The 16,103-nt window shown below is 46.3% G+C and overlaps 1 protein-coding gene across 8 annotated transcripts in view; it reads left to right on the top strand.

Annotated features, from left to right (window-relative positions):
- CNOT1 (CCR4-NOT transcription complex subunit 1) overlaps positions 1-15,398 on the top strand; it is a 110,318-nt gene extending 94,920 nt beyond the window's left edge. For all 8 annotated transcript variants that reach the window (XM_060787831.2, XM_060787828.2, XM_060787829.2 and 5 more), the window contains exons 43-49: positions 354-455; positions 1,237-1,410; positions 8,131-8,280; positions 8,388-8,568; positions 10,018-10,150; positions 12,371-12,505; positions 14,454-15,398. In XM_060787831.2, coding sequence (XP_060643814.1) covers positions 354-455; positions 1,237-1,410; positions 8,131-8,280; positions 8,388-8,568; positions 10,018-10,150; positions 12,371-12,505; positions 14,454-14,532 — 954 coding nt within the window. In that variant the 3' untranslated portion in view covers positions 14,533-15,398. The remainder of the gene's footprint in view (positions 1-353; positions 456-1,236; positions 1,411-8,130; positions 8,281-8,387; positions 8,569-10,017; positions 10,151-12,370; positions 12,506-14,453) is intronic.
- The last annotated feature ends 705 nt before the right edge of the window (positions 15,399-16,103 follow it).

The following is a 16,103-nucleotide window of genomic DNA, read 5'->3' as shown; positions in this document are numbered from 1 at the left end:
GAATTCCACAGGTGAGGGGTCGCCACCGAGAAGGCCCTGCTCCTCATCCCCGCCAATCTCACTTGTGATAGAGGTGGGCTCGAGAGCAGGGCCTCCCCGGAAGATTTCGAGGTGGGACGTAGAGGGAGATCCGTTCGGACAGATACACTGGGCCGAATGTTTTATTACGCTTTCTATCTGATACGAATTTTTAACTTATTGTTTTATATGATGTCTTAAAGGTTTGTTCGTGAGCATTGAATCCTTGCTGTGAGCAGGTCAATAAATAAATAAAGGGAACTAACACTGAGGCAAACTAAGCTACGGGCGCCGCTTTGCTCCGCTCTCACTCTGGCCTTTCTCTCTCCTCGCAGGGCTGGCCTATGTACGCTCAGCTGCTCATCGACCTCTTCAAGTACCTGGCTCCTTTCCTGAGGAACGTAGAACTCGCCAAACCTATGCAAATCCTGTACAAGGTGAGTGGGGGGCTGTTTTCCGGGTGGGCATTTTTTTCTTTCAAAGGAGAGGGAATTCTGGGACAGAAGGGAATTTGATTCCCAGCTCACTCTTGCCTCAAAAACACCATTGATTTTTGAGGCGGCTGACAGTTCTCCTCCGAAAGTATTTCCAAGGACCGCCCTAGGCCTGTCTTGACTCTCCCAACTCTTGTTGTCATCAGTACTCTATGTCCCATTAAGTAAAACCTTTTCTGCAGACCGCAAGTTTTTGCAGTTTAAGAGCTGTAGCAAACTAGGATTTTGTGAGAGCAAACTCAGCCAGCACGAGCGATGCTCCGCTTCTTTCTCCGCCTATTTCCCTTTGCTAGGGCAGCGTTGCGAGCATACACTCGTGCCGCAGCAAACGACAGGAAGCTTGCGCTCGGGTTTGCTCCGAAGCCCCGCCTTTTTTCCCCCGAGCCTGCTCTCTCTCTTGCTAGCATGCCTGTTTCCCATTGCAGAGGGCAGGGATGCGAGCGTACGCTCACAGTTGAATTCTGCCAACTGCGAGAGTACACTCGCATCGCTTCCCTAGCAAGGGAAAACAGGCACACTAGCAAGAGAGAGAGCCGCCTCGGGGGGAAAAAGGCGGGGCTTCGGAGCGAGCTCGAGCACAAGCTCGCTCTCGTTTCCAGTAGTTTGCTACGGCTCTACGAAACTTTTCCCATGTTTTTATGAGTTTGTTTCTGAGCACGGGTTGGAAGTGTTGTATGGACAAGCCTCAGCCTTGTGTGTGTGTGTGTGTGTGTTTGCTTTGTAGGGCACGCTCCGGGTGTTGCTTGTGCTGCTCCACGACTTCCCGGAATTCCTGTGCGACTACCATTACGGCTTCTGCGACGTGATCCCTCCCAACTGCATCCAGCTGAGGAACCTGATCCTGAGTGCCTTCCCGCGGAACATGAGGCTCCCAGACCCCTTCACTCCCAACCTGAAGGTCAGCAGGATGCGTGTTGGTGTGTCAGGGGTGACTGCAGGATACATCCACACCCAAATCATCACAGTTCCTAGAGATGCAACTAAGCACATACATCTGCCCGTGCAATGCCTGGGCTAATTTTGCAAATTTACATGTAAATATCTGATATGCAAGACGTATTTCCATTCACTGGACCAAATTTGGCACAAATACCCAATACGGCCAAATTTGAATACTGGTGGGGGGTTTTTTGGGGGGGGGGCAAGGATTGATTTTGTCATTTGGGAGTTGTAGTTGCTGGGATGTATAGTTCACCTACAAACAAAGAGCATTCTGAACTCCAGAATGCAACCAAGCACACGCAACAACCTATGCATTGCCTGGGCTAATTTTGCCAATTTGGTTTGTAAATGTCATGCTAAAGCCATGTCAGAGAAGTCAGAGTGCTTGTTTCCTCCTCTGGGTTGGTGGAAATGCTTCAGATCCTTGCTATTACTTCGCAAAAAGCCTTTAGTAAACTGTTAGTAGTGACAGATGGCCGGAACCCAGATTGCGTGAATGAATGGTTCTCCTTCCTGGTAGAGGCAGTGGTTCTCAACCTTCCTAATGCAGTGACCCCTTAATCCAGTTCCACATTTTTGTGGTGACCCCCAACTATAAAATTATTTTTGTTGCTACTTCATACCTGTCATTTTGCTCCTGTTATGAATCGTCATGTAAATATCTGATATGCAAGATGTATTTTCATTCACTGGCCAAATTAGGCTAAGACCACCAGCACTGAAGTGATGCTCCTGCACCATCAATTCTGCTGGACCGGCCACATTGTCCAAATGCCTCCCAAAGCAGTTACTATACTCTGTACTCAAGAATGGGAAACCCATGACCTTCTGGCAAGGAAACTAGTCCAATGTGGGCTAGGCAAAACTATGGTGAGGTGGATCTGTAATTGGTTAAATGGACGAACCCAGAGGATGGTTCTCCCCAAGGCTTCCTCCTCTTCATCCTGGAAAGAAGTGACGAGCAGAGTGCCATCCGCAGGGTTCCGTCCGGGCCCGGTCCTGCTCAGGATCTTCATTCATGACTTAGATCTGTGTTCCTCAACCTTCCTAATGCCGTGACTCCTTAATCCAGTTCCGCATTTTTGTAGTGACCACCAACCATAAAATTATTTTTGTTGCTACTTCATACCTGTCAGTTCTTCCTGAAACCGTAGAGGAGGTTCTTGGGGCTGTGAGGGCGACCACCTCACCTCTAGACCCATGCCCATCTTGGCTCATTAAATCAGCCAGGGAGGGGTTGGTTGACTGGTTTGTATTGATTGTCAATGCATCGTTGGAGCAAGGGATTTTTCCATCTGGTTTGAAACAGGCAGTGGTTCGTCCACTCCTCAAAAAAGCTTCCCTTGACTCCACGGTGCTGAATAACTACAGACCAGTCTCCAACCTCCCTTTCTTGGGTAAGGTGCTGGAGCGGGTGGTCGCCTCGCAGCTCCAGGGCTTCCTAGACGATACCAACTACCTAGATCAGGCACAGTCTGGTTTCAGGCCTGGCCATGGCACCGAGACAGCCTTGGTCGCCTTGGTGGATGACCTCCGCAGAGAGCTGGACAGGGGGAGTGTGACTCTGCTGGTTCTCTTGGACATCTCAGCGGCTTTCGATACCATCGATCATGGTATCCTTCTGGGTCGTCTCTCTGGGATGGGCCTTGGGGGCACGGTTCTGTCGTGGCTCCAGTCCTTCCTGGAGGGACGCACCCAGATGGTGAAGCTGGGAGACGCCTGCTCGGACCCCTGGCCTTTGACCTGTGGGGTCCCGCAAGGATCTATCTTGTCGCCCATGCTCTTCAACATCTACATGAAACCGCTGGGAGAGGTCATCCGGAGTTTTGGAGTTGGGTGCCATCTCTATGCGGATGACACACAACTCTACTACTCCTTTCCACCTAATTCCAAGGAGGCTTCTCGGGTGCTGGACGAGTGCCTGGCCGCTGTGTCGATCTGGATGAGGAAGAACAAGCTGAAGATCAATCCCGACAAGACAGAGGTCCTCCTGGTCGATCGTAAACCGGATCGGGGTATAGGGTGGCAACCTGTGTTGGACGGGGTTACACTCCCCCTGAAACCTCAGGTCCGCAGTTTGGGTGTCCTCTTGGATTCTTCGCTTACACTTGAGGCTCAGGTGTCGGCGGTATCCGGGAGGGCCTTTGCACAACTGAGACTTGTGCGCCAGCTGCGACCGTACCTTGTGAAGGCGGATCTGGCCGGGGTGGTCCACGCCTTGGTCACCTCTAGAATGGATTACTGCAATGCGCTCTACGTGGGGCTGCCCTTGAAGACGGCTCGGAAACTACAATTGGTCCAGCGGGCAGCAGCCAGGATGCTAACTGGAGCTCATTATCAAGAGAGGTCAACCCTCTTGTTCAAGGAGCTCCACTGGCTGCCATTTATTTTCCGAGCCCAATTCAAGGTGCAGGTGCTCACCTACAAAGCCCTGAACGGTTTGGGACCACCCTACCTGCGTGACCGCATTTCCATCTACGAACCCACACGCTCGCTCCGGTCATCTGGGGAGGCCCTGCTCGTTATCCCACCTACGTCGCAAGCGCGCCTGGTGGGGACGCGGGACAGGGCCTTCTCTGTGGCGGCCCCCCGACTCTGGAATGCCCTTCCAAAAGAGCTTCGTCAGGCCCCTACTCTGGCAGTTTTCAGAAGGAACCTAAAAACTTGGCTGTTCCGATGTGCCTTCGCAGATTAGGAATCCCCATCCCAAGTCCTAGATGCACTTTAGCACAACTAACATTGCTGCACACCACACTTTAATCCTACGTTCCTCCTGCCATCTCAGCACTTTTAACCCTGTACCCCATTGCGCTGGCCGAACCAGTTTTAATAGTGTCTTGATGTATTGTCATTGTGGTTATTTTGCTTAATTATTTGATTTGCTTTATTTATCGTTGTGTTATGTTTTCTATTGTATTGTGTTTTGTGGCTTCGGCCCGTGTAAGCCGCATCGAGTCCTTTGGGAGATGCTAGCGGGGTACAAATAAAGTTAATAATAATAATAATAATAATAATAATAATAATAATTTTGCTCCTGTTATGAATCATCATGTAAATACCTGATATGCAAGATGTATTTTCATTCACTGGACCAAATTAGGCTAAGACCACCAGCATTGAAGTGATGCTCCTGCACCATCAATTCTGCTGGACCGGCCACATTGTCCAAATGCCTCCCAAAGCAGTTACTATACCCTGTACTCAAGAATGGGAAACCCATGACCTTCTGGCAAGGAAACGAGTCCAATGTGGGCTAGGCAAAACTACGGTGAGGTGGATCTGTAATTGGTTAAATGGACGAACCCAGAGGATGGTTCTCCCCAAGGCTTCCTCCTCTTCATCCTGGAAAGAAGTGACGAGCAGAGTGCCATCCGCAGGGTTCCGTCCGGGCCCGGTCCTGCTCAGGATCTTCATTCATGACTTAGATCTGTGTTCCTCAACCTTCCTAATGCCGTGACCCCTTAATCCAGTTCCACATTTTTGTGGTCACCCCCAACCATAACATTGTTTTTGTTGCTACTTCATACCTGTCCCCTTATCAATCCAGTTACTCATGTTGTGGTGACCCCCAACCATAACATTACTTTCGATGCCACTTTTATAACTACAATTTTGCTCCTGTTATGAATTGTCATGTAAATATCTGATATGCAGGATGTATTTTCATTCACTGGACCAAACTTGGCACAAATACCCAATACGCCCAAATTTGAATACTGCTGGGGTGGGGGGGGGGGGGCGGGGATTGATTTTATCATTTGGGAGTTGTAGTTGCTGGAATGTATAGAACATTCTGACCTCCACCAACGATGGAATTGAACCAAACTTGGCACACAGGACTCCCATGATCAAGAGAAAATAATACAGGTGGAGTTTGGGGTAAATTGATTTTGTCATTTGGGAGTTGTAGTTGCTGGGATGTATAGTTCACCTACAAACAAAGAGCATTCTGAACTCCACTAACGATGGAATTGAACCAAACTTGGCACACAGAACTCCCATGATCGAAAGAAAATAATGGAAAGGTTTGGTGGGCATTGACCTTGAGTTTGGGAGTTGTAGTTCACCTACATCCCGAGAGCACTGTGGGCTCAAACAATGATGGATCTGGACCAAACTTGGCACAAGCACTCAATATGCCCAAATATGAGCACAGATGGGAGTTTTGGGGAAATAGACCTTGACTTTTGTGAGTTGTAGTTACTGGGATTTACAGTTCACCTTGAGTTTGGGAGTTGTAGTTCACCTACATCCCGAGAGCACTGTGGGCTCAAACAATGATGGATCTGGACCAAACTTGGCACAAATACTCAATAGGCTGTAATGTGAGCACTGGTGGAGTTTGGGGGAAATGGACCCTCACATTTGGGAGATGCAGTTGCTGGGATTTATAGTTCATCTATAATCAAAGAGCATTCTAAACCCCACCGACAGAATTGGATCAAACTTCCCACACAAACCCCCCATGACCAACAAAAAATACTATTTTCTGATGGTCTTTAGCAACCCCTCTGACACCCCCTCGTGACCCCCCCTAGGGGTCCCGACCCCCAGGTTGAGAAACACTGTGGTAGGGGATAGCTGCAGGAATGCTGATGGCAACACCTTGAATCTGGCCAGGGGAAGGGACTCCCACATTTGCTAAGTGACTCTCTGGAGTGAAGAATATCATACTCAGTTCTTGTGGGTTTTTTCGGGCTATCTGGCCATGTTCTAGAGGCATTTCTCCTGACGTTTCGCCTGCATCTATGGCAAGCATCTTCAGAGGTCTGCTGGAGCTGGGAAAAAAGGGGTTTATATATCTGTGGAATGACCAGGGTGAGACAAAAGGCTTTTGTAAGTTGGGCTAGGTGTGAATCTTTTCAACTGACCACCTTGATACAATGGGCTGACAGTGCCTGGAGCAAACTCTTCTTGAAAGGTGATTAGATGTCCCTGCCTGTTTTTCTCTCTGCTGTTTTAATTTTAGAGTTTTTTAATACTGGTAGCCAGATTTTGTTCATTTTCATGGTTTCTTCCTTTCTGTTGAAATTGTCCACATGTTTGTGGATTTCAATGGCTTCTCTGTGTAGTCTGACATGGTGGTTGTGAGAGTGGTCCAGCATTTTTGTGTTCTCAAATAAAATGCTGTGTCCAGGTTGGTTCATCAGGTGCTCTGCTATGGCTGACTTCTCTGGATGAAGTAGTCTGCAGTGCTTCTACATGGAACAATTTGAAAAACAAGCTCTTGAAACAGCAACCAAAAAGCCCACTATATGGTTCAGATATGTGGATGACACTTTCACCATTTGGAGCCATGGAGATGAAGAACTCAACAGGTTCCTGGAACATCTTAACAGCATCCACCCTAACATCCAGTTCACTATGGAAAAAGAAAAGGAAGGAAGATTGCCTTTTCTAGATGTCCTAGTCATTCGCAAACCTGATCAACAATTGGGTCACACCGTTTACAGAAAACCCACACACACAGATAGATATCTACATAAAACCTCCAACCATCACCCAAGTCAAAAAAGAAGCACCATTAAAGCCTTGGCAGACCGTGCAAAAAGAATCTGCAAAGCCCACCTCCTCCACGATGAACTGAACCACCTCAACTGGGCTCTCCAGGCCAAGGGAGACTCCACCTCAGACATCAGAAGAGCTGCAAGACCAAGAACAAGCCACGAGAGTCAAGATGAAGATCCACCCAGAGGAAAAGTGTTCCTGCCATACATCAAGGGAACCACTGATCGCATAGGGAAGCTGATGAGGAAACACAACATACAAACAATCTACAAACCCACCAGGAAAATCCAACAAATGCTACGTTCAGCAAAGGACAAGAGGGATCCTCTCACCTCTGCAGGAGTCTAACGTATACCATGCAGCTGTGGACAAGTCTACATAGGGACCACCAAACGCAGCGCCCAAACAAGAATCCAGGAACATGAAAGGCACGGCAGACTACTCCAACCAGAGAAATCAGCCATAGCAGAGAACCTGATGAACCAACCTGGACACAGCATTTTATTTGAGAAGACAGAAATGCTGGACCACACCAGCAACCACCATGTCAGACTACACAGAGAAGCCATTGAAATCCACAAACATGTGGACAATTTCAACAGAAAGGAAGAAACCATGAAAATGAACAAAATCTGGCTACCAGTATTAAAAAACTCTAAAATTAAAACAGCAGAGAGAAAAACAGGCAGGGACATCTAATCACCTTTCAAGAAGAGTTTGCTCCAGGCACAGTCAATCCATTGTATGCTAATCAAGATGGTCAGTTGAAAAGATTCACACCTAGCCCAACTTACAAAAGCCTTTTGTCTCACCCTGGTCATTCCACAGATATATAAACCCCTTTTTTCCCAGCTCCAGCAGACCTCTGAGGATGCTTGCCATAGATGCAGGCGAAACGTCAGGAGAAATGCCTCTAGAACATGGCCATATAGCCCGAAAAAACCCACAAGAACTGAGTGATTCCGGCCATGAAAGCCTTCGACAATACAATATCATACTGTTTCTTGGTGGGAGAAGCCCACATTGTGTGGATCCGTCTCCTCAATGCATGTTTTCCCGTGAGTGTCGCATGTGGTGTTTTGGGTCCTTTCCATCTGCAAAGAATGTGCTCCGAACAGCATTGGGACTCCTCTCTCTCTTTCTCTCTCTCTCTCTCTCTCCTCGGCAGGTGGACATGTTGAGCGAGATCAACATTGCCCCCCGCATCCTCACCAACTTCACGGGCGTGATGCCCCCGCAGTTCAAGAAGGACCTGGACTCCTATCTCAAGACCCGCTCCCCGGTCACCTTCCTCTCCGACCTGCGCAGCAATCTGCAGGTGAGGGCCGCCGTCCGGGGGTCAGGGGTCAAGGAGGGGCTTTGGGTGAGGTGCACCTGGGTCAGTTTTGGGACCCCTCCTTGTTGACGTTCCCCGCTTCCTTTCAGGTGTCCAATGAGCCCGGCAACCGCTACAACATCCAGCTGATCAACGCGCTGGTGCTGTACGTGGGCACGCAGGCCATTGCCCACATCCACAACAAGGGCAGCACCCCCTCCATGAGCACCATCACCCACTCGGCCCACATGGACATCTTCCAGAACCTGGCGGTGGATCTGGACACGGAAGGTCCCACCCAATTATTTCACCTTTAGATACACTATTTAATCTTGTGTTTACCTTTCTTTGGCTAAATTACCTCACCACCATTAGGGTGTGCATTAAATACACATAATCCAGTCATCCTCGTGCTGAGCCAAAGCAAGAGGAGAAGCTGCTTCAGAAGTAGTAGGAGCTCTCCTTTGAGAGATGTCAATGTTAGGAGACCCTGGGATTTGTAGTTTGGTTGAGGTATCAACATCCTTGAGCAGAGTAGGCTCAAGGCCTGGAAAAACTACACCCTCGACTCCATAGCATTGATCCAAAGCAGTTAAAGTGGACTCATGCTACAGCTTAGATGCACCCCAGGGCTGCCAAGGAAGCCACTACACATTGTCTAGTTTTGGATAGCATGCAAGGCGCTGTTTGTGTCCGCATTTCTGTGTACAAACGCACACAGGATCTCTTCGATCATCTGGAGAGGCCCTGCTCGCGCTCCCACCTCCTTCGTGGGCACGATTGGTGGGGACGAGGGAGAGGGCCTTCTCAGTGGTAGCCCCCTGACTCTGGAACGCAGGCACAGTCCCCGCCAGGGGCATTTATAGTATTGGGGAAAGTGGGCGGGGCCTCTGCCAAACAGTTTCTTTTACAAGATTCTAGATAGTTCCGAACAGCTGCGCATGCGCAGAACAAAAACCCATATGTTAATAACTGGCTGCTGTTCATTTTCCGGTCCCAATTCAAGGTGCAGGTTCTGACCTACCTGCATGGCCACATTTCTGTGTACGAACCCACATGATCTCTTCGATCATCTGGAGAGGCCCTGCTCACGCTCCCACCTCCTTCACAGGCGCAATCAGTGGGGATGAGGAAGAGGGCCTTCTTGGTGGTGGCCCCTTGACTCTGGAACTCACTCCCCAGGGACATTAGACATGCCCCAACGTTGGCAGTCTTTAGGAGGAGCCTGAAATCGTGGTTGTTCCAGCGTGCCTTCCCAGAATAAGGAGAACTCTCAGCAATATGTCCTCACGATGCACTTTAATACTGACTTAGGATGGATTGCGTTCCCTCAATTCTCTCCGAACAATCCTATCCTAGTTATATTTTACCTCATTCACGTCAGCATTATTTTCAATTTTAATCTATTACATTTGGCCCGGCCATTTTTAAAATTGTTTATGTCACAATTGATTGTTTTTTGTTGATGTGATTTGTATGATTTGTATTTTATTGATTGTTTATTGATGTTGTGTTTCTTGATGTTTTGTTTGATGTACTTTGGGCTCGGCCTCATGTAAGCCGCACCAGGTCCCTTGGGGAGATGGTAGCGGGGTACAAATAAAGTTGTTTATTATTATTATTATTATTATTATTATTATATGTAATGCCAGCGTGTGACCGAACCACAAGCCACGAAGAGGGGCTTCCTGTTGTGCTTCAGGCCACCCCTTGCAATGCTTTTCTCCTTCCATCCTGTAGGCCGGTACCTCTTCCTGAACGCCATTGCCAACCAGCTCCGGTACCCCAACAGCCACACGCACTACTTCAGCTGCACCATGCTCTACCTGTTTGCGGAGGCCAACACGGAAGCCATTCAGGAGCAGATCACCAGGTAAGGAGGATGACCTGCTCCGTTGACCTAGAAGTGCAGCTCATCTGAAGTGGTTTTCCCCACAAGGCTAGGCCTGGGCTAACTTGGGCCCTCCCCCCAGATGTTTTGGACTTCAACTCCCACAATTCCTAACAGACTTAGTAATGGTGGGAGGTGAAGTCCAAAACATCCAGAGGGCAGAAGTTGGCCTGTGCCTGAGCTATACGCAAGGGACATTGGAAAGGCTCCTGTTGCTTACTCAGAGCTTGAGTGCTTCTTAATTATTATTATTATTTATTTACAGTATTTCTATTCGGCCCTTCTCACCCTGCAAGGGGCTCAGGGCGGATTACAATGTACACATATATGGCATAGATATAGGTATTCAATGCCAAAGACACACAACAGATATAGACAGAAAGTCAGAGGCTATTCCGTTTTTCTGTCCGCCAGGGGAGCTGTCACTTTCATCGTCCATCTGTGACACTGATGAAGCACTTCCACATTCCCTGCATGCTTTGCTGGAGTCTTTTTTTATGGCCTCGTAAATTAGTTAAACTAGCCTCCCCACACATTGGTGGTACCTAATTTTCCTACTTGACAGGTTGCAAAGGTTCACAACAAGCTACACAATTGGTTGGAAGCTCACTCCGACTTGGGCTGGCTTTGAACTCATGACCTTTTGGTCAGAAGTGATCTTAATGCAGCTGACACTCAGCTGCGCCACAATCCCGGTGCTTCTCTTTAAATGGGGTTCTGACCCCGAATGGGGTGTCCCTCTTCTCAGTCTTGGGGTCACAGAAAATTTGACAACAGGGGTGACACTCTTTGAGACATCGACACAAACCTTTTGTGCCATATTTATTTATTTACTATGTTTGTATACCGCCGCTCTCAGCCTTCCAGCGACTCGAGGTGGTTTACAAGGCAAAATTCAATGCCACAAAGAACACAATTACAATATAAAAACGTTAACATCAATAAACATCATAACACTGTAATAAAACATAATTCAATAAATACTCATGAAAACAATGTCCAGTCTCGTCACGTAGTTGATTCCGTTCTTATGTCCGTTGCTCAGTATTTGCAAATTCTTGCTCCAATGGACTGGCCATGTGTTGCAACTCGGTAGTTTCCACCTTGCTCAAGACACCAACTCACACCAAGGCTGTAGGTTTTGTAGTTTATGGAGTAAAAGCAAAATCAAAACAGAGAAAAAGAAATGCAATGTCCCCAAGATTCAAAAGGAAAACCATGAAGCATAATCCCTAAGCAATGGTCAAACAAGAGTCCATGGTAAACAGGTACAAACAGGAACAGGATCCAAGTCTCAAGAAGCCAGAGACGTGCTTCCAAAAGCCAAGGTAAATCCACAGAAGTTAACATGGGAAGAGTAACGTTGGACTGACAGGGATTGCCTGTCAGCTGCAACATTAAATTGTTTTCCCAAACATGAAAGCATTGCGTTGACCTTTGGCTTCACGCCTGCTGGCTAGACGTGAACTTCTACGGACTCTTAATTGCAAACGATCTTGTCTAGTCATTAATTCAGTCTTCTCATCAAGGCTAAGCAACTCATTATCTCCGGCCAGCTGGGCCTCATCAGTCTGAGAACTGAAAGGATTCACCTGAAGTTGTGGAGTTGTTTCACTATCTTTATCTAAAGGCACATTCCGTTCCCTGGGGAGCAGGCTTGCTGTTTCCTTCAGAAGCCTCACTCTCAGCCCCGTCTGTAACATGTACAGAAATCTGTAACCCATCAGCCTCCTCGTCATCCTGCAAAAAGACAGGCTCAGAAGACCCAGCAGGCCCAGAAAGTTCAGACTCAGACTGAGTCACAACATTAAGTTTGTTCCAAAATGCTAAAAGTGAAGAAGCCAATCTGATCTCCCTAGGAAGGGCGTTCCATGGCTGAGGGGCCACCACTGAGAAGGCCCTGTCTCTCGTCTCCGCCAGTCGTGCTTGTGATGATGGCGGGACCGAGAGCAGGGCCTCTCCAGACGATCTTAAAGTCCTCGAAGGTTCATATTTCCAGCAGAATCTGCATTCTGAACCCCACCAACAATAGAATTGGGCCAAACTTCCCACACAGAACCCCACATGACCAACAGTGTTTTCTGTGACTTCAACTCCCACCATTCCTAAAAGACTTAGGATCCAATGTTCCTCGCACTTGCGCTCGATACTGCCTTTTGAGTTTGGTAAATTTCTTCCTATTTCTGCATTTCTCTTTCCCAGGGTCCTCTTGGAGCGGCTGATTGTGAACAGGCCTCACCCGTGGGGACTCCTCATCACCTTCATCGAGCTGATTAAAAACCCGGCCTTCAAGTTCTGGAACCACGAGTTTGTCCACTGCGCGCCAGAGATTGAAAAGTGAGTTTGTCAAGATATTTTTTGGGATATTGGTGCTGTGCAAATGGAGAATTCTGAGGAATGGCTGCAAGCACGGGCCAGCTTTGGCCCTCCTTCCAGGTGTTCTGGACTCCAACTCCCACCATTTCTAACAGCCTTATTATATTTATTATTTTTGCGATTTATTATTACATCTATTATTTTACTGTATATACTTGAGTATAAGCTGAGTTTTTCATCCCTTTTTTGAGCTGGAAAAACCCTCCCTGGCTTATACTCGAGGCAAAGTTATTTATTTGGGTCGAAAAAGCCCCCCCCCCCCCTTCCCGGCTTATACTCAAGTCAAAGTTATTTATTTTACTGTTATTATTACTATTAAGTTTATTTTACTACATTATTATTTTATTAAGTTTACATTATTTTACTCTATTATTATTATTATTTCATTTATTTTTATGTATTTTAGAGAAATTATTATGGCATTTTTTAGTTATTACATGTATTATTTTATTCTATTGTAATTATTACACTTCCTATTTTTTGCTATTTGTTATTAAATTTATTATTTTACTCTTATTGCATTTATTATCTATTTTAGAAGTTATTATTGCATTTATTATTTTTATGTATTTTAGTTATTACATGTATTATTTTATCCTATTTCATTTACTATTTTTCGCTATTTTTTATTAAATTTATTTTACTCTTATATTTATTATTTTCACTATTTATTATGACATCTATTATTTTACTCTATTATTATTATTGCATTTATTATCTATTTTAGAAAAGTTATTGCATTTATTTTTATCTATTTTAGTTATTACATGTATTATTTTATTCTATTATTACATTTACTATTTTTCGCTATTTGTTATCAAATTTATTATTTTACTCTTAGTACTATTACGACATCTATTATTTTACTCTATTGCATTTATTATCTATTTTAGAGAAGTTATTTATTATTTTTATCCATTTTAGTTATTACATTTATTATTTTATTCTATTATTACATATACTATTTTTCGCTATTTGTTATTAAATTTATTGTTACACTTATTATATTTATTATTTTCTCTATTATGACCTTATTTTACTCTATTATTATTATTACATTTATTATTTTACCCTTATTACTGTTACTATATTACATTTCTATTATTTTCCTCATTTTTTATTATTAAACGACTGAGGGGGAAAAGGAAGGAGCCTGAGGCTGTTAGGAATGATGGGAGTTAGAGTCCGAAACACTTGGAGGGCTCATGCTTGCCTGGTATCTGTATCATCCGTTTAATTCGTGTTTCCATTTCGTTCCGTCCATTCGGATGGCACAATACAAAAGACCCTCTCCCAGAACGAAAATAAACTCGATACGAAAGGCAGGCAGGAGCGGGTACCGCAATAGTCATGGGCCTGGTATCTGTATCATCCCTTTAATTCGTGTTTCCATTTCGTTCCGTCCATTCGGATGGCACAATACAAAAGACCCTCTCCCAGAACGAAAATAAACTCGATACGAAAGGCAGGCAGGAGCGGGTACCGCAGTAGTCATGGGCCTGGTATCTGTATCATCCCTTTAGTTCGTGTTTCTATTTCGTTTTGTCCATTCGAATGGCACAATACAAAAGACCCTCTCCCAGAACGAAAATAAACTCGATACGAAAGGCAGGCAGGAGCGGGTACCGCAGTAGTCATGGGCCTGGTATCTGTATCATCCCTTTAGTTCGTGTTTCTATTTCGTTTTGTCCATTCGAATGGCACAATACAAAAGACCCTCTCCCAGAATGAAAATAAACTTGATAACGAAAGGCAGGCAGGAGCGGGTACCGCAATAGTCAAGGGCCTGGTATCTGTATCATCCCTTTAATTCGTGTTTCCATTTCGTTCCGTCCATTCGAATGGCACAATACAAAAGACCCCCTCCCAGAACGAAAATAAACCTCTCCTGTTCGTTGTGTGTTTCCAGGCTGTTCCAGTCAGTGGCCCAGTGCTGCATGGGGCAGAAGCAGGCGCAGCAAGTCATGGAAGGCACGGGGGCCAGTTAGGGCCCGCCGTCCAACTGGGAAGTCCGCCCGAGGCCTCTATCCACCCACCTCTCCACCCCTTCCTTAAGTCCCTTGCTTCCGGCCAAGAGAAGAGGGAAGGCCTGTGGTGACGAGCCTCCTCCTCCTCCTCCTCCTCCGGCCTTGGCGCCGGGAGGAGCGCACCCTTCTCTTTCTGCGTCGGCAGCCCCGTTTCCAAAGTTCCAATCGGCGTTCTGACTCTCTCTCTCGGCCAAAAAACGCAGAAGATGCTGTGAATATAATGTTTGTAAATACACCAGAGCGGGGGGGCGGGGCGGGATTGGTCAGTCTGGACTTTTGGGGTTTGTGCAAATGGGGGGGAACGCGAGGGAGGAAGCGAGGCCAAGTGCGGGTCGTCCCACCCCAGGCTCCCAAAGAGTGCGGAAAAGCCAGTTTAAATATTATGTAACTTATTTTTTTTTCTTGCGGGTGGGGCGACGGGGGCGGCTCTCAATCACAAGTTTGTCCGAACGCGGGGGGAAAGGGAAGGACGGCGCTGGGATTGGGGTCTCCTCCTCGTCCGTCTCCTCCTCGAGAGAGAGAAGTTGTTTTCTTTGGTGACCCCCCTTGTATATGTACATTTTGGGGCAAGCGGGGAGGGTGTGCAGGTCTAGGAACCGCTCCCCTGTGGCCACAGAGCTTTTGAGTTTGTACAAAAAAAAATACAGAAGAAGAACAAAAAAAAGGACCAATACAGCCCATTTTGTAAGGATTTTGAATGTTTTGTAAATGTATTGGTCCGTGTGTTGTATTTTGTAGCCTTTCTAGTTCTCTCTTGGGCTTTTAGTTTCTCCCACTTCTTGTATGTATGCATTCTGTAGTTAAAAACATTAAAGTCATGACAAGCAGGTCGTGTCCCTGGCTTCTCTTTACAAAAGACGCTTCCCGTAAGAAACCACTCTCCTTTTTGTATCTGTATCAGTTTAATTCATGTTTCCGTTTCGTTCCGTCCAATCAGATGGCACAATACAAAAAACCCTCTCCCAGAACGAAAATAAACGATACGAAAGGCAGGCAGGAGCGGTTACCGCAATAGTCATGGGCCTGGTATCTGTATCATCCGTTTAATTCATCTTTCCGTTTCATTCCGTCTCTTCGGATGGCACAATACAAAAGACCCTCTCCCAGAATGAAAATAAACACGATACGAAAGGCAGGCAGGAGCGGGTATTGCAATAGTCACGGGCCTGGTATCTGTATCATCCATTTAATTCATGCTTCTGTTTCATTCTGTCCATTCGGATGGCACAATACAAAAGACACTAACCCTAACTCGATACGAAAGGCAGGCAGGAGCGGTTACCGCAATAGCCATTGGGCCTGGTATCTGTATCATCCATTTAATTCGTCTTTCCATTTCATCCTGTCCATTCGGATGGCACAATACAAAATAATCTCTCCCAGAACGAAAATAAACTCAATACGAAAGGCAGGCAGAAGCGGGTATCGCAATAGTCACAGGCCTGGTATCTGTTTAATTAGTCTGTTTCGTTCCGTCCATTCGGATGGCACAATACAAAACACCCTCTCCCAGAACGAAAACAAATTCGATA

Source organism: Anolis sagrei, chromosome 8 (genome assembly GCF_037176765.1).
Source record: "Anolis sagrei isolate rAnoSag1 chromosome 8, rAnoSag1.mat, whole genome shotgun sequence".
Classification (NCBI taxonomy): domain Eukaryota; kingdom Metazoa; phylum Chordata; class Lepidosauria; order Squamata; family Dactyloidae; genus Anolis; species Anolis sagrei.
The sequence above is the reverse complement of the archived record's forward strand: the minus strand, read 5'-3'. Positions and strand labels throughout refer to the sequence as shown.